This window comes from Tenrec ecaudatus, chromosome 4, assembly GCF_050624435.1.
Source record: "Tenrec ecaudatus isolate mTenEca1 chromosome 4, mTenEca1.hap1, whole genome shotgun sequence".
Taxonomy (NCBI): domain Eukaryota; kingdom Metazoa; phylum Chordata; class Mammalia; order Afrosoricida; family Tenrecidae; genus Tenrec; species Tenrec ecaudatus.
The window spans coordinates 203382911-203405578 of record NC_134533.1 but is presented as its reverse complement, the minus strand read 5'-3'; the positions used below and the strand labels follow the sequence as shown (position 1 = coordinate 203405578).

Here is a 22668-nt window from a genome sequence, read left to right as displayed (position 1 = left end):
CAATCTCCTGGCCAGGCTAGGGAGAACGGCACTTGATTCCAGAGGGCAGGGGGACCAGGCCCTGAGGGGGGCTTGTCTCAAGGCCAAGGTCTTTAGGAGCTCTTAGAAGCAGCCGAGCAGACATGAAGACGAAGAGGTCAATCTTTCCATCCTCACCTCTACAATTGCCTTTGCTGCCCTCTGTTATCCCAGCCGCAGAAGAGAAGCGCTCCCTCTTCCCCATCCCCTTACAGTCTTGCAACAGCAACAGGCCAAGTCTGACCAATCAGAACCCTTCCTTTGGTTAACCAATCAGAACCCTTCCCTGGGTTAGCCAATCAACCCTTCCCTGGGTTGGCCAATCAGAACTCTTCCCTGGGTTAGCCAATCAGAACTCTTCCCTGGGACTGGCATGCAGACATGGCTGCAGATGCCCTCGCAGCTGGGGCTGCTGCAGCCACAGGCTTGCACGTGGCGAAGGCTGATAAGGGTGGAAGATTCAGGTCAACCATAGAGAACCACACAGACGAGCAGTACCTGGAGGGCAGATGAATCCCTGCCAGACACTTGCCGGCCAGTAGAAACCAAAACAAGCCCACTGTCACGGAGTAGAGTGCCGCCCTCAGCTACGCTGTGAGGTTGTGTCTATTCTCCCTTTGGCGTCCGCGTCCCTCCTTCCCCCATGCCCTTCCCTCCCAGACCACCTCAAGGTCATGGCTAAGCACGTGTTGGCATCTCGCTTTGCCCTTCCCCCTCATAAGAGTAAACTCCCTGAGGTGAGGCCCCTGACTGAAGCTTTCACTGCTACCCCCTGGCACCCAGCATCCCAGCATGGGGCCTAAGCCACAGTGGGGGGATTGGTGACCAAATAAGGGGATTTGCCTGTGACTCAGTAACCTGTGGTGTGACAGACTAGCTCTGCCTCTGCATCTGTGTAAAGCACATATTCAAGAAAGGTTGTCAGCGGCAATGGCAGGCCCCAAGGGGTCGCCAGAATTCATCTGGTAGCTCCTGAGCCCCTGGGCCCGAGACGCCAGGAAGCCCAAGTGATGTGCTCTGGAGGGCAGATCCAGGGGAGTAAGACCCCATGCGTGGGGAAGTCCCAGAGGTAGATTTGGAGCTCAGTTGCTTTTCCCTGGGACCAGTCTAGGTACTTCTTCTTGATAGCTAAGGGGGGGAGGGAGTGCAAGGGGGTACTACTGGGCTCTGTGCATGAGCATATACCAAATACCAACTAAGTACTCCACACACACCTCATCTGGCCGGCACTCTGACTACCCCCATTTCACAGCCGAGGATGCTGAGCCCAAGAAGTCCCAGCCCAGGGGCACTGATTTGGGAGCAGCAGAACACTTCAGGGTGCTCGCCTGTCCCCTACCTGCTACCCTCTTGGCAAGCACCCCCACCCCTGGAGCTCCAGAGGAGGTTGTGGAGGAGGGAGCGTCCTGGTTGCCAGAGCTCTTGGAAGACAGGGAGGTTTCAAGAGAAGAGCTGGGGAAAAATACCAAGGGAGGGGGGCACCTCGAGGCTGCCTGCGAGCATCCCCGAGGGCTGAGGGGGCTCTGTTGCTAGAGTCATCAAAAGACAGTCTCCCAGCGGCCCGCCCCCTCCCCTCCCCGACATTCTGGCTGCCAAATGAAATCTGGCAAGTCCTGAAAATAGCTCCTCCGCGCTGCTGCAGCAGGCACTCCGCCCGCCCTTCAGCAGGCTGGCACGCAGCTGGGGGCGGCCGCTGTGGGCAGACGCTGGTGCACACGGTCCCGGGGGTGGGTGCCTCACACACACAGGGCACGGGGGTGGCACGGAGCTCAGGGCATGCTGCACTGCCGTCCTGCAGCTCCCCTGACCTTGCCACGCTGCTGCAGAAGCCAGACTGACCAGGCCCGTGGCAGAGGGCTCGCTCCGGCCCAAGTGAAATCACCATGGGTGTGAGCAGTGCCCTTGGGCGGACAGGGTTGCCTACTCACCCATCCAAAGAGAAACCCAGGAGCCAGAGGGGAAGGCCCGAATGGTGTTTATTACTATCCAGAGAGGAAGCCCAGCAGTGCCATCCTGTCTGGTGTGACCTGGGGAGAGAGGGCCGGGAGGCACGGGCTGGCCTCAGGCACTTGTTAGGCCCACCTTAGGCACTTCATCTGCAAAGCTGCCCTGGGAAAGGTGGGCCAGGTGAAGCCACAGGCACCTCGGGCCGAAGCCAGGGGCCCAGACCTGAGCATCACTAAGCAGCCCCTCCCGGGCTCAGGAGACCTAGACAGCAGTGAGAGACCCCTGATTAAAGGAGAGCCTCTTCCTGCTGCCCCTAAGGCACTTATGATGTGTGAGAAACCAGGACACATCAAACTCTTCCTGTTGTGAAAAGTAACTCTGCCCCCATACCCCCACCCCAGCCAAGGTCTCAGCACCTCCGGTCTGTCCCCCATACTAAGTGTACCCACAAATGTGCACTAAGAGGCAGCCCTGCCTGCCCCTGCCAGGGCAGGATGAAGGATGGGCCCTCACATGCAGATGCCCAGAGGGACTTGCCTGGCAGGTGTGGGCACACGAGAGCCCATCCTGGCTTCTGTCACAGTGGTATTTTCCAAGTAGAGAAAGGTTAAGCGCCCTCCCCCAGACCCCATTCTTAGCTGAGATGAGGGACTATCCCATAGGCAGGGGATAGTGGCACAATGGCAAGGCCCAGGGACCCCGTGGGAGGAGGTCTCTGGGAGTGGTTACAGCAGGGTGAGGCTGGACCACTAAAGGAGGCAGGCAGCCTGGAGCCCCAGGGAGTCTGCAGCGGGATGAGACTAGGAGGGGCAACCTAGTGGGAAACGTTAGCCTCCCAAGAAGGCAGAGGCGGAGCCCTGGTTGTCCCTTCCCCCTCCCTCTTCCTATCACTCAGCATTCAGAGACAGCAGCACCATCCCTGGTGCCCATGGCAACCAGTAGCCGGATGCTTTTCCCAAGGCCAGGCAGGTCTGCCCACCCTGGGGGAGGAGGTCTCCATGTAATAAAGGGGCCAAGCCACAACTCCCAGTGACCTTGCAGGCTGAGGCCATGTCCCAGGGTGGGACAGAGCCAAGGTGCCACCAAGGTCACTCCAGCCAAAGGCCCTGCAATGGCAGCAGGGGCTCCTGGCCTCAAGGTTCTGGTCCTTCCAGAGGTCTGGATTGAGGCTGGAGCAGGGACCCACAGTCTGAAGTTCCACACGGAAAATGAAAACACGTAGAAACAATCCTTTGTTAGAAGAAGAACCGTGGCGCTCCAAGCCCGTGCCTCTATGCTCCGTCTGCCCCGCGCTGGGCTGGCCAGCCAGGTCTACTGGTTGCTGCACCCCTGGGAGGCAGAGGTGCCACTGCCTGCCTGCTTTTTCCGCCGCTTGTTGAGGAGCCGGTTGTTGGAGGTCTTCAGGTCCTTGATCTTCACCTGGTCATAGTCCACCCGCATCGTAGCCAGAGCACTGGTCATCTCCTCCTGGGGACCCACAGGGGGCTCAGATCAGCATGTAACCGTCCCCCTCCCATCACTGGGGTGGCTCCCCAACGGCACCAGTGACTGACAGCAGCCTGCACTGTCCAGGTACCCGCCCGCCGTGTGCCCAGCTCTGGGCTGTGCCCTGGGCCTCACATGATCTTCCTGACAGTCTTTTGTGGGGGGGCACATAGTACATGGAGGAGAGTGACCTGGGGCCACACAGTGAGTGGGGCTGGGACACAGAGATGCCATCGGTCTGGGTATTTGTGGCACTGGGGCCTGAGCAGCTGCCCCATGTGCCCAAATCCAGCCCCTGCTGAGCCTGAGCCCAGGTAACTACCCTCCCATGTGTTGGTGGGAAGAGGGTCTGTGGCCCAAGCTGGGGGGTCTAAGCCTCTTCACAGACCCCCATCACTGGGGGTGTGAACCCTGCCGGGGCAGTATAACCTTGTGACTCAGAGAGCTGTGACTGGGTGCTGGGCAGTCACAAATACCCTGTGCTCTGGGTGTGGGCAGAGACCAAAGGCCCAAGCACTGGACAGCCAGTGCCTTGCACTCTCTTTCCGGTGGGGAGACTGGGGCAGGGCCACCCACCTTGACCTCGTCCCAGTGGTCCTTGTCCTCCTGCAGCACGCGGGCTGTGTGCAGTGGGGTCTGTGGCACCACCATCAGCTGCTGCAAAGAGCCCCCGGTCCCAGAGTCAGAACTGGGAGCACCAGCGACCGCATGGGTGCTTCTTCCACCCCCACCCCCTCCTGGTCTCAGAGAGGAAACTGAGGCTCGGGGAGGTGAAGGAGTACCACTAGGGGTGTGGGGGAGCCAGGCTGTATCTGGGGCACCTCTACACCTGTGTGCACATTCTGGCCCCATGCCCAATCCTGCAGGTCTCGGCAGCAGTGCCCTGGAAGCCCCGCCCCTGCTCACATTGATCCAGGGGTGGTTCATGAACTGGGCGATGGTCAGCCTCTCGGTGGGGTCTGTCTTCAGCAGAAGGCGGATCAGCTGCTTGGCTGGGGAGGCGAGGGAGAAGAGGGAAAGGTGAGGTTCCCCACCCTCCCCACAGTGTACCTCGCCTCACGGCCGCCCGTCCTACACCAACACAACACTGAGCAGCTGTGAGTGAGTGAGGACAAGCTTCGGCAGAGATAGAAAAGGACCCAGGGCTGGGGTGGGATGTGGCCATAGACTGGCTGTCAGGGGTCAAGACAGAGGTGCCCACCAGCCTCCATTATGGTCCCCAGAGACCCCACCTTCTGGTGTCCAGACCTCTGTACAATCCCACCCATTTAACATTAGGGTTAGGTTCATGGTCAGCAGTTCAAAACCACCAACACCTCCATGGGAGACCCGGCTTTCTACTCCTCTGAACAGTTACACTCTTGGAAACCCGCAAGGGGTGCCGTGAGTCAAACTGACTCCATGGTGAGCACACCCACAGGGGGCACCTAGTCACACCGACTCCATGGTGGTAAAGGTATTGTATTGTGTGCAGAAATGACATGGCTCCTGAATAGGGCAGGGAATGTACAGATGTGCTTTATACAATTGATATATGTATATGTATGGATTGTGATAAGAGTTGTATGATCTCCTAATAAAATGTTAAAAAATAAAAGAAAAAGAAATGACATGGCTCCCTGGTCTCCTACTGGGCTGTGAGTGAGCGGCCTTGGCAGGGAACCCTCCATCCCTGATCAAACCTTCCGGTGATGAAAACCTCCCCAGAGGCTGTGATTCAGAACCTCCCCGCCATGCTGCTCCCAGATTCCTGACCCCCAGAAACGGTGAGCCCGCCAGTGCTTATAGCTTTAAGTCACTAAAAGTTTGGAGAAATTTGTTATGCAGCAGAAGATGGTTCCCCGGAAAGGGCTGCACGAGCAGTGGGGCGGCGGGGGCACGATTTGAATCCGTTTGCAGATGGAAAGACCAAGGCTCAGAAAGGTGAGACAACTGCCCTGGGGTCACACGGTGGGGAAGTGGGGAGCCAGGATTTGAACACATGCACATGGCTCCGTGGCGGTTCTGCCCGGAAAGGAAGCTGGGGTAGCTGGGAGGGCAGGGGCTGGGGGGCGTGCAGGGGCTTGCAGGGCAGAGGCTCGCTCACCATCCTCGGACACCTCCTTCCACTCGGGGTTGGGGAAGCCATACTGGCCCAGGCGGATCCTCCTCTTCATGCCCGGGGAGATGGCCTGGCCCGTGTTGGAGTAGAAGGGCGGGAAGCCGCACAGGCTGCGGGAGGACAGGGGTCACTTGGCACCGTGGCGGCCAGCCCAGCCAGAGCAGACCCAGGCTCCTCCCAAAGCCCCTGGCAGTGGAGACAGGCAGATGGACAGATGGACGCCCTGGCATTCACAGCAGCTCCCGGGACCCCCACCCCCCAGGCACATCCATCCCGGAGGTGGGGGACCCTTCGCAGGTAGCAGGAGGGGCATGTCTGGACAGGAAGCAAAGGGCCGGCAAACAAGGGCTGGCCCACTCTACCCCTCGCTCAGGATGTGTGTGAGCAGAGTCGGTCCCCAAGGGGTGCAGGAGGGGGTGGCACTCACAGAATATACATGATGACGCCCAGGGACCACATGTCACACGACTTGTCATACTTCTCTGGACCCAGGACCTCAGGGGCTGCAGGAGCAGAAGGAGAGAAAGAAAGGCTCTTGGTACCCTGGGTCTGGGAGCCCAGGAAGTCTGGGCAAGGCGGGGAGCAGGTGCCCAGCGGAGGAATGGGCGAGCCCACTAGCATCTGGCACCTCTCAGGGAGGCAGCATGTGTGTGAGTGTGAAGCTGAGGAAGGGACACAGCTCGGGCAGCATCAGGCCCCTTCTGGTTGGCCGGCTAGGAGCAATAGCCCCCTGGCTTTCCAGGGCCCTGAGTCATCCTCTGCTCAGGCAGGCTCAGTCAGCCCTGTCTCCAGGGGGAGGTAGGGTGGGGTGGGGTCGCCCTTGCCTCCCTGGGTCACAGGAAAGGGAGGGCAAGGAGTGGGGCTCTGAATTCCAGAGGGCCCCCAGGGCCTCAGTTTTCCCATCTGGGCATCGAGCTGGGGAGGCCAGAGGTGTTCTAAGTTAAAACACGGGAAGCTCAGCCTAGCGCGTAGAGGCACTCTCAGCCAGCAGCCCCAAGTCCTCAAGGAGGGCGTCTCTCAGGGAGAAGAGTCCTCCCTAAAGCAGGGTGTCCACCCCCCTCCCTGCCCCTAAGGAGGGGGCACTTTAGCCAGGGCTTGTCCAGACCTGGGGGCTGCCCACTCGCAGGGAGTGTGAGAGCTTTCCAAGGAAACATGAGTAAGTGTATCCTCCCAGGGCCCCTGGTGCTCAGGCCTGCAGGACCCTCTCCCACAGGGCGGTGGCCGGTGCCCTGTGTCCCCAGAGCGTAGGAAGAACAGCCTGCCCACTTCCTGAACATGAATCCCAGGAAAATAAAGCTGGAGAAAAACAGCCGCAGTTGGGCTCCGTCCGAGCCGAAGGCAGCCTTTTATCACGTATATATTTAGAGCTGCCGTGATGTCATTCAGCTCACAGGCCACAGCCAGAATTTTCCTGGATCTATTTTCAAAAGCAGAAGCTGAAGTTTGGGAGAATATTTTTGCAGCCTCCGTTCTCCCCGCTGCCCGCCACACCACCCCTCCCCCCGCACACACACACATCACCCACCTCCACACAAAAAGCACTTCCCCCCTCTTGCTTTAATCCCTTGGATTCTGCCCCGGCTTGCTGCCCTCCAGCCCCTCCAGCAGGGGCAAAGTGGGGGTGGGGATGACACACTAGGACTCACCCACATAATAGGGGGTGTAGCAGGGTGTCTGCAGGGCATTCTGGGTGGTTTCCTTGGCAAAGCCAAAGTCGGTGAGCTTAAGTACTGCATCTTTCTCCTTAGACGTGTAGAGCAGGTTTTCCGGCTAGGCCCGGAAGAGACAAGACAGGCTTGGCGTCAGGCGTGGAGTGGGGATGGAGGCCCTTCAGCCACCAAACTCAGGAGGGAGCTAGGACTGCCTTCCCATGAGGCCTGGGTCTTGGTGGCCAAATATGACACGGAGCAAAGTGACTGCGGGGAAACTGAGGCAGGTACTCTGACCAAGCCCGAGCACCACAGAACCCAAGGGCAGGTCCCGTTGAAGGCTAGAATGAGGTGCTGGGAGAGGACCAAAGGCTCAGAAACCAGTATCGCCAAGCAGGGCTCCCGCCCACTCCCAGCTCTCAGGTCCACAAAGGGGTGGGGCTGGGGGAGGCCCCCTCTTGGACCCCAGGAGCCACTGGGAAGCAGCTCTTGCTGGTGGCAGGACACAGAGAGGATAAGAGGATGCAGGGAGCTGGGAGGGCTGAGCGGAGGAGGCCGCTATGGGCTGGCCTTTAAGAAGCAGGTAGGACCTAGGAGGACAGTAGGAGGAGCAGAGGACCCTCAGCAGAGCTGGGGGTTGGAGGGAGCGCTGGCCAAGACCCAGCAGCAGGTGGTTCACAGCGTCTCTTTGGGATGTCCTGAACTTGACTTGAAGGGAAGCAGGTGTAATCTATGCAAGGACTGCTCCTCCGCAGGTTTCTCTCCACTGGGGAAAAAAGGCCAGGATTCTGAAGGCATGTCCGTCTGCTACCAAAGGAGGATGGAGGCTGGCATGCTCAGTGAGGGCACAGGCTGCTGCAGCCGCTGGGCCCCTCTGCCCAGGCCTCAGGAGGGAGAAGCCAAGGCAGGCGACATCCTAGGCTTGGGACAGAGGGCCTGGGAAGGACAGATTCTACTCTGATGGTAGCTCGCATGTCTGTACCTATGGGTGTATGCTGTACCTGTGTGTATGTGTGTGTGCCTGTATCTGTACGTGTGTGTCTATATCTCTGTGTGTGCCTTTACCTGTGGGTGTGCCTTTACCTATGGGTGTGTGCCTATACTTGCGTGTGCCTGTACCTGTGTGCCTTTATTTTTGTGTGTGTCTGTAACTGTGTGTGCGTCTGTACCTGTGTGTATGCCTGTACCTGTGTGTGCCTGTACCCGTGTGTGCCTCTACCTGTGTGTGTGCCTGTACCTGTGTGTGTGCCTCTACCTGTGTGTGCCTGTACCCGTGTGTGCCTCTACCTGTATGTGTGCCTCTACCTGTGTGTGTCTGTACCTGTGTGTGTGCTTGTACCTGTGTGTGTCTGTACCTGTGTGTGTGCTTGTACCTGTGTGTGTCTGTACCTGTGTGTATGTCTGTACCTGTGTGTGTGCCTCTACCTGTGTGTGTCTGTACCTGTGTGTGTGCCTGTACCTGTGTGTATGCCTGTACCTGTGTGTGCCTCTACCTGTGTGTGTCTGTACCTGTGTGTGTGTGTCTGTACCTGTGTGTGTCTGTACCTGTGTGTGTCTGTACCCGTGTGTGTGTCTGTATCTGTGTGTCTATACCTGTGTGTGTGCCTGTACCCGTGTGTGCCTCTACCTGTGTGTGTCTATACCTGTGTGTGTCTGTACCTGTGTGTGTGTCTGTACCTGTGGATGTGTGCCTGCACCTGTGGGTGTGCCTATACCTGTGTGTGTGCCTGTACCTTTGAGTGTGCCTTTACCTGTGTGTGTGTGGGGGTCTGTACTTGTGGAAGTGTGCCTGCACCTGTGGGTGTGCCTGCACCTATGTGCCTTTACTTGTGTGTGTGCCTGTCCCTGTGAATGTGTGCCTGTCCCTGTGTATGTGTGTATGTGCATACACGCATGTGCCCACTTCCTCAGTTTGCTTTGTATCCACCTGGCCCTGCTGAGCCCTGTGAATCATTCTGCCAGGCCCTGGCATGTGGACAACACAACTCTCCCACTGGAGGGCAGTCAAGCTGAGCAGGCCCTTCCTTTCAGTGCCCAGCAAGTGGCTTCTTCCCCTGATGCTGGTGTGAGGGGCCTGATCTATTGAAACTGTGGCCGGGGCTTCACAGCCCTCCTGAGGCCCGACTCGGCGTGTGTGCAGGAATCCTGGCTGAGCGAGCGGTGGTGCAGAATCTTCCTAGTGGACGGCCTTGGGCAAGTCACTTAGTTTCTCGCCAGTTCCTCATCTATAAAATGGGCAAGGGCACCTCGGCTCCCGGGCGGGGCTGGGTGAGGATCAAGCAGATGCTGGTCAGGGCCATTGGCTGGAGGTTGTCCTCACTGCTGTGGGGCCTGGAGAGGGTCTGCAGGAAACAGGAGGCCGAGCAGCCTGGGCACTCTGGGACCATGGGAGCGGGCTGAGGAGAGAGAGCTGATCCAGGAGGAGAGGCCAGAATGCCGAGCAGTGAGCTCCGCCTTCACCCAGGGGGCACTCGGAGCCACAGAGGGTGTTTCAACAGGCCATCCCCCAACCCAGGTGCCAGAGCCGTACCTTCACATCCCGGTGGGCAATGTTCTGGCTGTGCAGGAACTGGATGGCCAAGCCAATACCCCGCATGATCTCTGCGGCCTCTGCAGACAGAGAGTGTGGAGGGGCCCATAGTGCCAGTCAAGGTCAAGGTCAAGCCACTCTACACTCCTATCAACGCCCCCCTCCCCAGGCCCATCTGAGGGGGCCAGCACAAAGGGGCCACGTGCACTCCCGCTACCCAGGACTCCTATCCCAGACACCCCACAATCCCTCCAAACACCCCATGATCCCATCCCAGATGCCCCACAATTCTTCCAGATGCCCCAGAATCCCTCCAGGCTTGCCACCAGCCCAGCCCAGCCTCCTTCCTCAGACCTGGGCTGACTCCCCAAGCCAGTCAGCCCAAACCCAGACCTCGCAAGTTCACCTCTGACAGTGTCAGAGACACCGTCCCCCTGGGGGGTGGATACCTGTCAACATCATCTCTGGTTCACCTTGAGTCTACAGCACAGAGAGGGACAGGACCTGGTCCAGCAGCATCACACATTGCTGGCCCAAGGCCCTCATTCCAAACCATCACGTTTCAGCCATGTGGCGACCTACCTCGCTCAGTGAAGGCCTGGTCGCCACGCTCCTGAATCCTGCTGAAGAGCTCACCACCTTCCATGCTGCAAAGGGGTGGGGGGTGCTGTGAGCTAGGGGGCAGGGCAGGAACTCCTTGGGGAAAAACCACTGTCACCTCCTGGGGGCTTATGGCGCCTGGCTCTGATGGGCTATCTGCTGAGGGAGGTTGAGGGGAACTCTGGGACCTGGGGAGGGTGGGTGAGTCGGGCTTCCTCTGGGGAATACCTGTGTTCCCACTGGTCCCACCCTGGCCGGGCTATGAGGCCTTGGGAAGTGTCCCTCCCCTACAGACCTCAGTTCCCTGCCAATGGAACACAGTATGAATGATCAATGAATGATCACCACCATGGTGACCGTTGGGCGCCAGCCGTGTGCCCTGCCCTGGGCACTGCACGCCTCTGCACTGTGGCCTGGAAGCCCGTCGCCCCTTTCCCTCTCTGTGCCTCAGCTTGGTCTGCTGTACAAGGTGGGCAGTCACAGCCTGGCCTCCTGGAGTCGTGAAGCCTGACTAAGGGATGCACTTGGGATGGAGTCCAGCCTTTGGACACGGCCTAGAGACCCTCCACGTTTCACGCACTCTCCACATGGGTGCTAGAGATATGGAGGGGTCAGCAGCTGCCCCGGGTCATGTGGCTAGTGAGGGCCAGGGCCAGGATCTGAACCCCCGATCCAAGGCAAGAAAGTGGAGACCGGAGAGCTGGATCGGCTCACAGGGAGGCGCTGGGGAGGGGCCCAGGCCCAGGGTCTGAGGAAGGTGAATGGAGAGCCACAGCGCAGGTGGAGGTGGTCCCTGACCCCAGCCTCCAGTCAGCAGCACTGGCGGCCGGCAGAAGGGGGCAACTGAGGGCAGTGTGTGTCTGCTCACCCTCAGACCACCCCAGCGTCCACACTGAGGGCTCCCAACGGCTCTTCCATTCCTTCACTGAGCGGAGATCACACCAACCCTGTGCCCAAGTGTGCTGCCGTCAGGTCCGCCCTGAGGCAGACGACTCTGCAGTGCACCGCTGAACCCTGTGGCCTTTCCACGCTGTCAGTCCCACAGGAGCAGAAAGCCTCATCTCTCTCCCGTGGAGCAGCCAGGGGATTCAAACCTCTCACCTGGCGGCTGGTGCAAGGCATCACCTACCACACCACCAACACTCCTCGAAACCACACGGACAGAGACCAGATTCGAGCCCCTTGTGGGAAAGCCCGGTGGGCCTAGAGTGACCTGGTGCGCTCACTGGCTCGGGATGGGGGGTGGGGGTGGCGTACCATTCCATGACGATGAGGAGGCAGCGCTTGTGGTGGTACATGTTCTCGTACACGTCCAGGATGCGCACGATGTGGGGGCCCCCCGAGGCTTGCCAGTGGTGGTCCACCTCCTGCCGGGCCTTGGGGCTGTCATACAGCAGCTGTGGGCAAGGGGTGTCCGCCGTCAGCCACCCAAGGAGCAGACGGGATGCAGAGCCACACAGCTTGGGAGGGCAGGGTGCAGACGGGGCTGGGCTCCCCTGACCTGGGGGCTCGAGGGCCAGCCCTAGGCGCAGCAGCTTTGCTGGGCTCCGGGAAGTGACTCAGTGGAGCAGGCCTCTGAGATCAGAGAAGCCCTTTCTCCTCAGAGGGGGAGGGGACGGCAAGCAAAGTAGAAACAGAGTGGGTTTCAGAGTTAGACTGGACTTGTGGGAACGACAGGGGGGGAGGGGGGGAGTAACAAGCCTCCAGGGATCTCCCTCTGCCCCTAATGGAGAGACGGGAGGAAAGTGGTCACTAAACAGAGAGGTGAGCAAAGGAGATCAAAGGGATACGTTTATCCTTTGATTGAACTTGACTTGTACAGCTAAGACCCTGTCAGTTGACACACACACCCCCACTCTGATGCATGCTAGACCTGATTGGTTTCCGACATTTCCTGTATTTTCGTGTGTGTTCACATTAGGGTGTATCTCGGAGGTGTGATGTCACCGGGGCCACCCTCTTGAAGCTGTGTTCTGTGCTCTTCTGTCTCTCAGTATAGGAACCCCAGGACTGAGGAGCCTGTGAGGACCCCGAGGGGGAGATGGTGTCAAGGAATCCAGAAGGAAGGAACGTTTGGAAACGGATGGTGGCGGCAACGGTGCCACACTGCTTGATGGGCCTGAACCGCGGAGCGACGTGTGCACTCACTCGCCGTGACAACTGTGTTAATGACTCATCAGCTGTGGCCCCTCCACCAGGGACCACATCCCTGCGTCTCCGTTTTCTCCTTTCACCACCATGGAAGTCGCCACACTGCTCAGCCCCTGCCCTGTGGGCCTCGCCGTCGGGGGGGCGGGGGGGGACGCTCGCTGATGGAACTCAGCCCTAGAGAGGCCCCACCGGGACAGGAGAACAGGGTGGCCGGGAAGGCCGCCTGCAGCAGGGCTGAAGTGCCTCACCCCTCAGCTCCCCCTTGCTGGCTTCTAGGAGCCCAGCCCACAGCAGAGCAGTGCAGGCCGCACCCCCAGGAGGCGCTAAGGGGATGAAGGCTTCCAACTCTCAAGGAGAAAGGGGGACCACTGCTCTTGAGAAAAAGCCTGCTTCTAACAACAGGAGAGGCGGGCTCATGACCTTCCAAAGCGCCTTCCCAGTCTTCATTGCCAGAGAGATGGGCTGCCTCAAGGTGACCTCGAGGTGAGCGAGGCCCCCGATTGGCCCTCCTCCCACACCTGCAAACCTGGCACCAGGGTGTGAGCCCAGAGGCGGGGTCTGGTCTAAAGGAAGTGGGGCCAGGCCAAGTGAGCTCTGGGTACAGACTCACTGAGACACCTCCCCCACTCCCCCACGGCCGGGCCAGGTACACTGGCTTCCAGGGAGAGCAGAGGGCCAAGCCCAGGGCCGCACACTGCGGCTCTCCAGCCATTTGCAGCTCTTCCCTGCCGGACGGACATGTGGCCCTGCGGCCCCAAGGGAACCTTTTTAAAGGACAGTATCCAGATAATGGCGATTTCATTGGTTTGTACAAATACATGGATGGATGGCTCTTGATTAATTTTGAAATTGCTTTGAAAGACAGGATTGGCTTTCCAGGCGCTAGACCAGGGCTCTGACTAGCCCCTCCCCTTCAGCACCAGCAGGGGCCCTGGGAGACCTCTGCCGCGGGGGCAGCTGGGCCACTCCACACAGGGTACTGTGGGGGCAGACTCTGGAACCACGCTCTCTAGGCAAAGGTGGACAGGGCTGTGCTTGGAGGAGGGGAGAAGAGGGTGTGGCATCTCCATCTCTGGGGCTGCCCATGTCAGCCCTGGCCCAAGAGCACAGAGAGCCAGGCATCTCTAGGGCAGGCCCCTATTCCACTACCCAAGCCACAATGGGAGGGCAGTGAGGGGGTGGGGAGGATGCATGCTGCCCAAACACTGTGGATCCCTTGCCCATGCTGCCCTGGCCTCTCAGAATGTCCCACAGCTTCCCAACCACCCCCTCTGCCTGCCCCCCCATACCATGCCCCCGCAAGTCGTGGGCTCCCTGGGTCCCCTCTGTCCACCCTCCTCCCTCCCTGCCCTGCTCTCTCTGCCCTGTTCTACTCAGTCTCCTAACCCTCGCCAGCCGGACCTGACCATGGCTCCTGGAGCCCCAAGAGTCGCACCCCCATGCCAGCATCCTCTTTCTTAGCTCAGAAACTCCCCAGCCCATGGCCAGAATTGTTGCTTAGTGTCCTCTCCCCCATGGCCACAGACCTCCCTTCACTCTAAACCTCCCACCACCCCCAGATACAGGCCACCTCCCCCACCCCCCCACCCCCAAGGCTGGAGGCCTGCCTCACTCGCTCACCTCCTTCCCACTCCCCTGGCTCCCAAAGCCTTTGGCTCTGGCCCGGATGGTCAACTGGCGATTCCCCAGTAGGCTCTGTCTCCCAGCAGGCCTCTGGTTGGCAGCCCTCCATGCTCGGGGCTCAGTCCAGGGGTCTCCTCCTCTTGGAAGTTCTTGGCCAGGTTGGCCTTCTGTCTCTGGCCCTCCCTCCAGGCTGGGAGCAAGGCCAGGCCAGAGAGGCCCAGGTCAAACTGATCTGGGGTCCTTGGATCCTGGCATAGAACAGGGAGCTCCTGCACAAACCTACCTGGGGGTGCGGAATATGAGCAACTGTGTGGAGGAGACACAGGAGTCAGGAGGTCGGAGGCCAAGGGTGGGCAAAAGAGCCCGATGGTCCTGGCCGAGCTTGCTCACCCCCACACCATAGCCCAACCCAATGCCCAGCTTTGTCGAGGCTGGGGACAGGTGGAATTGCTTTGACTGGAAGCCTCCCATGAGGCAGCTGCCCCTCGCAACCCAAATTTAGGATACCATTCCCACACAGATTAAAATAGTCCTTCCCCAAGTGCCCAGGCCCTGAAAACAAGCGGAAGGCAGGGAGACCGGTGCCCCGCCAACCCTGCTGCCGGGGAGACCACAGGGACCAGAGCTCGCTGAGCAGCATGACGGCCAGCTCTCCCCGCCCTGCTGCCCACCAGGGCCCGGGCCGCCAGCCTGACTCCTCAGGCTGACTCCCTGTAAGGCCACCTCCTCCCAGGGCTCTTCTGTCCAGAGTGGGCCTCAGGGGTCCCTCACCCTTGCTCCCCTCTCTGTTTCCCTTTCTGTATCTGTAGAGGCTGTGAGCAGAGGTCTTGGTTCCACACAGTAAGGTGCGCAGGCCTCAGGCCAGTGAGTGCTGACCATGGCACCCACCTCTGTGACCACCCCACATCCTTGCCAGCTCCCCCAAAGCACCCCCGTGCCCCCTCCCTTCTTGCTGCCTGTGCAGTGCTTGCTTATAACCTGCAATTAGCGTGTTCCTTTGCTAGCTCTTAAAAAACACACACAACCACTGCACTGACAGCGTGCCCGACTGCTCTCAGCGCTTTCTAAACATTGGGAGAAGGAACATTGTTACCACCATGTCTCAGAGAACAAAACCATGGCACAGACAGGGGGGGTGGTGGCAACTGGGCCTCCTGGGGGTCCACTGTGGCTGCCCTTAGCCAGGCCAGCACCGCACTGCTCCCCTCATCAGACTGCAGCCCCACCCCCACCCTCCCACCCCCTGGGCAGGGCCATGTGGGCCTGGTGACTGCTGGGTCCCAGGACCTCCTGGGCTGACACAGGGCACCGGCTCAGGTCATGTTTGTAAATTTGATAGAAAAGATCTATAAGATGGGGTGAGAGGAAGTCGGCATGAGGACAGCACAGAGTCACGTGAAGAGGCCCCAGAGAGACTCAACCAGGGAAAGGTAAGACAGCCTAGCCCACTTGTTCCCCATTGCCAGCAGCAGACCACCACCCCTCCCTACTCCACTGCCCTTCCTCTCCCAGGGAGCCCACCCTGACTGCTCCAGCCTTCACGTTTCAGCCTCGGCGGGTCTCAGGCACACTGGGGTCCAGAGACTAGAGGCTGGGATTCTAACTCTACAGTCAGCATGGCCTTGGCCTGCCCCACTGCCTTCTGGTCCCCTAAAGGTTAAGCTTCTGATCTTGAGCTACAAGGGGGCAGAAACATCACAGGGATGTCTAGGCAGGGGTTCCTCACTCCAAGCCCACCCCTCCCTGCCTGGAGGCCTCCAGGAACCGCATCCATGTGCAGGAGTCCACTGGAGGCCCCTGGAATGGGAAAGAGCTGGTGGGCTAAGGAGATGGGGCCTCCTGCCACTCCAGAAGGCCCACCCTTTGCTCCATCCTGTGGTCCACCAGGCTGAAGGGGCTGGAAGGATATTTGGGCAGCCCCATGGCTCCAACTCCTGTCCACTCAGCACACATGGCCTTGTGGGCCCTTTCCACCTCCCCTGCTCCTCCCATCCTACACCCCCTGATAAACACCTGCCCAGATCCCTCCAGGACATGTCATACTCTGTCCTTTCTGTCCCAGGCTTTGTCCCTCAAGTATCAACTCAAGGTCAGTGGCTTCCACAAGGGCACCGGAAAACAGGGCAGGATCTGCCGGTCTGAAAAACAGTCCGCTGTTGACAAAACTCGCCCCGCTTCCTTATCTCATGGGAACGCTGGTGCCGCCCTGTGGAGCAAGCAGGGCGGCACTATGGGCCCCAATTCAAGGATGAAGAAACAGAGGCTCCGGAGGATGACGTCACCGTCCCCGGGCCATGAGCTGGCGTGTGTGTTGGCACTGGAACTGGGAGGAGAACTGGGGTTTTAGACAGCAGCCAGGCGCCCCTCCCAGAGGGGAGATGAGAAGGGGGTGGCCCCAAATCAGAGAGGCACCAGCCAAACCACAGCTGACACAAGACTTGGGAAACTTGTTCTGGAAGAAATGTTTGCATGGGCAAGTGGGTGTGCCCACGAGAAGGGATATGTAGATACATTGCCGGAGGTGGGGGTGGATATGTATATGGGGTATCCCAAAGGCAAGTGCAGATGTGTTGGGGTGGGGAAAATAAGGTGGAAGTGGGAGGGTAGGCACGTGGGTGTGCATGTGCCTGAGGCCTCTAGGCCTCTGAGCCCCCAAAGAATAGGATCCATTCATTTGCCTATTCATTCATTCATTCATTCATTCAATATATTTTATTTCTCCAATACAATATGCCCCATAAAGAGCTAGGCGCAGAGAGGGGACCACAAAAGCCTGTCTGAACTCAGCCTGTGAAGGCCTTAGCCAGGTAGCTGACCAAGCCTGGACACTCCAACTCCTCCTTAGACCACACACCCGTGATGTTGCCCAGAGCTGGAAACACACTCTATCTTCATTTCCAGAGCAGTAAACAGGCCTGGGGTGTCTGTAGACGCTAAAGACACAGCCGGGGGGACCAGCTCCAGCACCCTTCTCCAACCATCTCTCAAAGCCCACAAAGGGCCCCCTACCAAGACTACAAGCCACCCACACAGGTGGGTTCTCAGGAGAGTGTTCCCAGTGCCCCTGTCTCTCACACACAGGAAGAGCAGGGGCCGCTGAGGGCCTGGACAGACAGCCTCCCCCAGTGCCACCTCCCTCTCTCCCCTCCCTCCACTGCAGCTCTGGCCAAACTGCTCAGAGGCCAGCACACCCACTCCTTCCGGGGAGGGAGTTGGTGTGCAATTGCTCCCATCGGTGAGGCAGCAGCAAATTACAACACTGAAACTCTAGATTCCAAGGCCACTCACAGCCCCGGAGACATTGGAGACATCAGCCCTCCGCCAGGGATCCGGTTCCTCCCACCCTAGTGGGGAGGGGGGTTGGGGGGCAGGTGTGCACACATCAAATCCCATAATTTCCCCTCAACCTGCTCCTGACAACAGGCTTTCAAGAATGCTATCATCCTACCCCATGATTGAAGCCAAATAAACAAACACACCAGATTCTCATGGAATAGTCAAACAACGGTACCAGAAACCCAAGAGTTCCCAACTAGAAACTAGAACAGATTTTAACTCTGAGCTTCCTGGGAGGCAAAGAAAGAAACCAGGTAGGCCCTGCCATTCTTATCCACAAAGAGAAGCACAGACTTTCACTGAATCTTTTCAAGGTCAAGTTCTTAAAAACAAACAAAACCTTAGCATCAGCTCTTCGCTGAAGAGAAAGTGTTAAGGTTCTAGACCAGTGGTCTCAACCTCCCTCACGCCTCATACAAGCAGGTCCTCATGTGGTAGTGACCCCCAACCATAACATTATTTTTGTTGCTACTTCATCACTGTCATTCTGCTACTGTGATGAATCCGGCGGCCCTTGTGAAAGGGTCCCTCAACCCCCAAAGGGGTCACGACCCACAGGTTGAGAACCGCTGCTCTAGGGGCACAGTCAACAATTTCGTCAAAGATCCGGAAGGATCCAGATGACTGTATCTAGTCTGCTCACTGCCATTGAGTCAGAGCTAACTCAGAGTGACATTAAGGACAGGGTTGAACTCCTGCGGGGTTTCCAAGACTGTCACTCTTTATAGGAGTAGAAAACCCCATCTTTCTCTCGCAGAGCGGCTGGTGGTTTCAAACTGCTGACCCTGCAGTTACAGCCCAACAAGTAACCACTACACCACCAGGGCTCCACGTATCAGGTGTGGCTTCCTCCCCTCCCCGCAAAGACTCAAGGTGAGTTGGCGTACAGCCAGATGGCTCAGATCCCCGGCCTTTGTTTTGGGAGATTCTAGCTCCAGTCAGTGCCAGAGGATGGAGAGGAGACAGGCAGGAAGGGCTCCTAAGTCGCTCGGACGCCTTTGGACCCATCTAGGGCTCTTAACGCCAGCCTCGGGTAACGAGGTGCCCGTGGGCTGTCTGGGCTGCGGCTTAAACTGCAGTGCGCGTGCGCCCCTCTGAGCACGCAGGCAGCAGACCTGAGCACAATGCTGTCGGGAAATGGAGGTTTCCACTCATCAATCTTCACAGCGGGAAGCGCTTCTCTGCAGGGAAAGGCTGCGTGGGAGAAAGCATTGTGGGCCACCCCTTGACGAAACTTTCCACCTCGGCCATCCCTGAGATGCCACCGTTCACCCAGGTCCATGGCGCGGAGGCCTGCTTTGCCTTTGCCACAGGGACACGTCCCTCGCTGTGCAGGGAGGCCAGCAGCGCAGCAGACTCCATTTCACAGGGGTCGAGGACCCCCTGCCTCGTGCTGTTGGCGCCCGCGAATATCATTAACACCCTTCCAACTGGCCAGTCCGCGCAGGCCTGGCTCTGCCCACTTGGTACTTGGGCTGGGGCCTCGGCCTTTGCTCTGGGGGCAGCTGCTGGGGGACGTGGCGGTGTCAGCCGACCCTGATTCAGGGTTCGGAGCGGTTCCTTCTCTCCCATGGTCTCAGCATCTTTCCTCCTGGGGCTAGAGTCCCGCCCCACCCCCACCCCGCTGACTCCCCTTCTCCCGCAAAGGCGACAGTGCTATTTGGAAAGCTGCTGACGGTGTCACACGTAACTTTTTAACCACAGGCCTGACGTAGAGGCTCAGGCACGTGCTGCTGCCCTCTCCCACACTCATCTCCCGGCTCTCTTAGCTTCTTGAAGGAGCTCATGGAGCCCATTCGGCAGCCACGGGTTAGTGGGCCTCACACCAGATCAGGACCCGCTTCATAAAGTCTCACCCATGTCCTGTCCCCATCTCACCCTGCCCCTTCCGTCTCTCCACCGTGGCGCAGCTTCAGGGAGATCAGCTCCCAGGAAGCTGCTGACCCCGACACTGGACCCCAGCTCCCTGGCTAGGGAATGATGGAGCCAGGCTAGCTCAGCGTCACCCTTCCCTACAATCGTCTCTCCCGCTCCATGGTGCCCAGCCAGTGCCCTGCTGGCCCCAGAGCTCAGTCACCGACCCTCCACTTCTCCTCGGCGTCTCCCGTTGTCCATGGAAGTCATCCTTGGACCCTGGACGCCCACTACCCTCCTCTGAACAGAGTGCCCTTGGGCCGGCTGCCTGACCTCCCTGAGCCCCAGCTCCGTCTACGAAGCAGGGGCATGTGCTCCCCGCTCCCCCCCTTCATAAAGAGGGTGTTCACCTACCCATCCCCCCACCCCTGCCCCCCAGACAGCTGTCAACGCGAGTCAGTGAGTCAGCGGCAGGGTCAGAAGTCCCCTGGATGCCAAAGGTGCTAGATCCCAGCGTGCACATGCCCCCCACCCATTGCCCACAGCCTCCTATGGGGGAGGGACTCAAAGGGGTCGGATTCTATAGTTCTCTTGGGACTTCCCAGAGCCGAAAGGGATCGATGGGTCTGTTGAGGGCAGTGGCAGAATGTGTGGAACCGAACCCTGGTCTGTTTCTTCTATGACGGTGTAAAAATAGGGTGCTCTCATCACAAGGCTAGGAATTCTTAGGAAGCATGAGTGTTTTGTTCTAATCTAAGAATGTCCCCCCAACAATTCCTTCTCGTGAAGAGACACCGCACCCCCAGTCAGAGCGTCAGTGTTTGCCTTCCACCCCTACCCCACAGTACACAGCTGTGCTATGGCCCAGCAGGTACATCGGGGATACAAACACTAGCAGAGGTGGGGGCTCTTCACCAGAGCACCCTCTGAGTCCGTGGCAGGGCGGGGGACACTGTGTCCAGATGACCCATGCTGAGGCACAACACCGATCAGAAGCGAACATGTCTCCCATCAGCTCAGCAGGGGCAGGACCCAGCACCTCCTAGCTCTCAGAGGATGTGCTTGGCTTGTCTGGTCCCCTCCTTGCGTACCAAACACAGGAGATGTCACAGAGTTGACAGAGGGAACAGAAGTGAGAGGCTGGGAGGCAGGGCAGAACCCCACCCACACACAGTGCAGAGACCCCCAGGGTCTCTACCACAATGCCCCCCTCTCCCACCCACTCCTCCCGCCACCCACAGGCTAGCCCTTCCGCAACCTCATGCCTGCTCAGCCTCTCTCCCCTCCCACTTCTCTCAGCTTCATCTGTGTCTCCATGGTGCCCCCCACAGACCTGACAAGGACAGGCGCCCTCGTCCCATGCCGAGAGCACTGGCTGGCCCCGCTCCTTGGCCCCTGCCCCTCTCTCCTTCTGATTCCTCCTGAGGCCCCAACACCCAGCCCACTCCTGGGAGTCTGTCCTGCTCCTGCAAATGTCACAGAACCACAGTCCCAGAAGAATGGGGCAGGGGGCAGTGGAGGACAGTACGCAGGGCCTCCCTACTGTGGGAATGGGCTGCAATGACTCATTCCCACCCTCTCTGGTCTTCCTGGGGTTGGGACACAGCCGGGAGCGGCTCAGCCTAAGTCGGGGAATTAACTGGGCCATGGAGTGAGTAAGGTGACCACAGCCCTGGGGGTCCTTCCCCTAGAGGAGCTGACCATGCTGATGTGGTCACCATGTCAGATGTGCCCCCAGGCCACACCTTCACCTGCTGGCTAGTCTTCACACTGCTTGTGGATCTAGATGAGCGCCCCAGCAGGAGGGTACAGTGTGTACCCCACTAAAAGGGTCCCCACAGCCAAAAGGGAGGCCCTTATCACACAAGCGCCCGGCCAGCGGGGAGACTGGCCTCACAGAGTGGCCTCGCCCCTGATTCACGGCTCAGCTTGGCACTCCCAGAAGGGTGACTGTGGCCTGGTCTTGGCTGCCATCCAGGCCTGATTTTCTGCCCAGCCTGGGCACATCCCTGCAGCGTGACCCTAAGTAAATGACTCTGCTTTTCTGAGCCTCTGCACTCAAGACATGGGGTGAGGATCCCCATTGTCAGGTTCTGCTGAATACACAGGAAGCAGCCCTGCCTGTGCCTCCCCTGCCACCCTGCTGGCTCCCACCCCCCAAGAGCACCTGGCCACCCTCTGCTGTGTTCTGAGAAGGGGGTGACGTAGAGAACTATGCACCCCTCATGGAGGCTGAGGCCTTAGGCATGGCGACAGGTACGCCCAGGCTAAGGTCCTGGCCCCGTGCATCCCGAGGAGCATCCCCAAGTGGCACTGAGGCCAGGAGACCAGCTGAGGAGCCTGCGCGGTTCAGGGAATGAGTTGGGGTCAGACACTCCCAGGTGCTCGTCCCAGCTGGTCCAGAGCAGCCCCCACAGCGGACACAGCTTGCACCCCGTGGCTACAGCCCTCCCTGTCCCCCCACACCCCTGCGGCTGACTCTGAGGCCCCGGCGCAAGCCCCTCCCTGGCTCAATCAGAGCCTGAAAACCCTTGGCAGTGCCCCACCTGTGTCCTAGCAAACAGGCCAGCCGACCATATCAGGAGGTGCGCCAGCATAGGCCACGGCCCAGCCCAACTCCCCACCCTCCCCGGGGGATGCCTCCGTGACAGCCAGGCCAAGCTGGCAGCAGGAGGGTGCTCTGTGAGTGGGTCAGGCCTGCCTGACTCCTATTACACCCCAGGCCTACCCTCTATGGGGGGAAGCTTGCAGGCTGGCCGGGGTAAGTCCCCAGCTGCTGGCTGGACTCTCCGCTGTCCTCTGCCTGCCCTCAGCCGATAGAGAGCGGATCCTGAGGCAGCCTGGAGCCCCCGAGGTAGCCGAGAGTGGCTAGGCCTGAGAAGAGGGAGTGAATGGACCCAAGAGAAAGAGGAACAGAGCAGCAAGAATGAAGGGAGGGCAGTGTGGCCTAAAGAAAGCCCCAACCCTGGGTCAAAAACAAAATCAATATTCTTAGCAGCTCTGTCCTGTCCTCGGCTGCAAAGTAGGGCACGGGGGCTTGTTCCTTAAATCAGACGTCTCATATATATTCCTGTTCGCAGCACAACACCCCCTGCACCCCCGTTCCCACACACCTGAGTCTCATTATATTTACACACAGCCTGAGTCAGGTAGTTCCCCAATCGGGGGGTAGGGGGGAATGGAGAAGGACCAGGACCCAGCTTCCTCTTCACCCCACTCTTCCAGGGTTGTAGGTTTAGAGCTGCTGTGGGGGTCTGGCCAGCAGACCCTCATTGAAATTCACCCTCGTCCCAGGCCAGCGTGGTGGGAACCAGCCAGCCTGCTCGGTCTGAGAAGTCCAGGAATGCCAGCTGACCTGCTGCTTCTGCCCCCGC

At 59.2% G+C, this 22668-nt stretch overlaps 1 protein-coding gene across 1 annotated transcript in view; it reads right to left on the bottom strand.

Moving 5' to 3' along the window:
- Positions 1–1977: 1977 nt before the first annotated feature.
- MAPKAPK3 (MAPK activated protein kinase 3) overlaps positions 1978–22668 on the bottom strand; it is a 33561-nt gene continuing 12870 nt past the window's right edge. The window contains exons 3-11 of the mRNA XM_075547433.1: positions 11588–11727; positions 10313–10377; positions 9731–9810; positions 7198–7321; positions 5979–6054; positions 5537–5661; positions 4357–4442; positions 4027–4107; positions 1978–3432 (exon numbers count right to left, since the gene is read on the bottom strand). Of these exons, the coding sequence (XP_075403548.1) occupies positions 3277–3432; positions 4027–4107; positions 4357–4442; positions 5537–5661; positions 5979–6054; positions 7198–7321; positions 9731–9810; positions 10313–10377; positions 11588–11727 (933 nt within the window). The 3' untranslated portion in view covers positions 1978–3276. The remainder of the gene's footprint in view (positions 3433–4026; positions 4108–4356; positions 4443–5536; positions 5662–5978; positions 6055–7197; positions 7322–9730; positions 9811–10312; positions 10378–11587; positions 11728–22668) is intronic.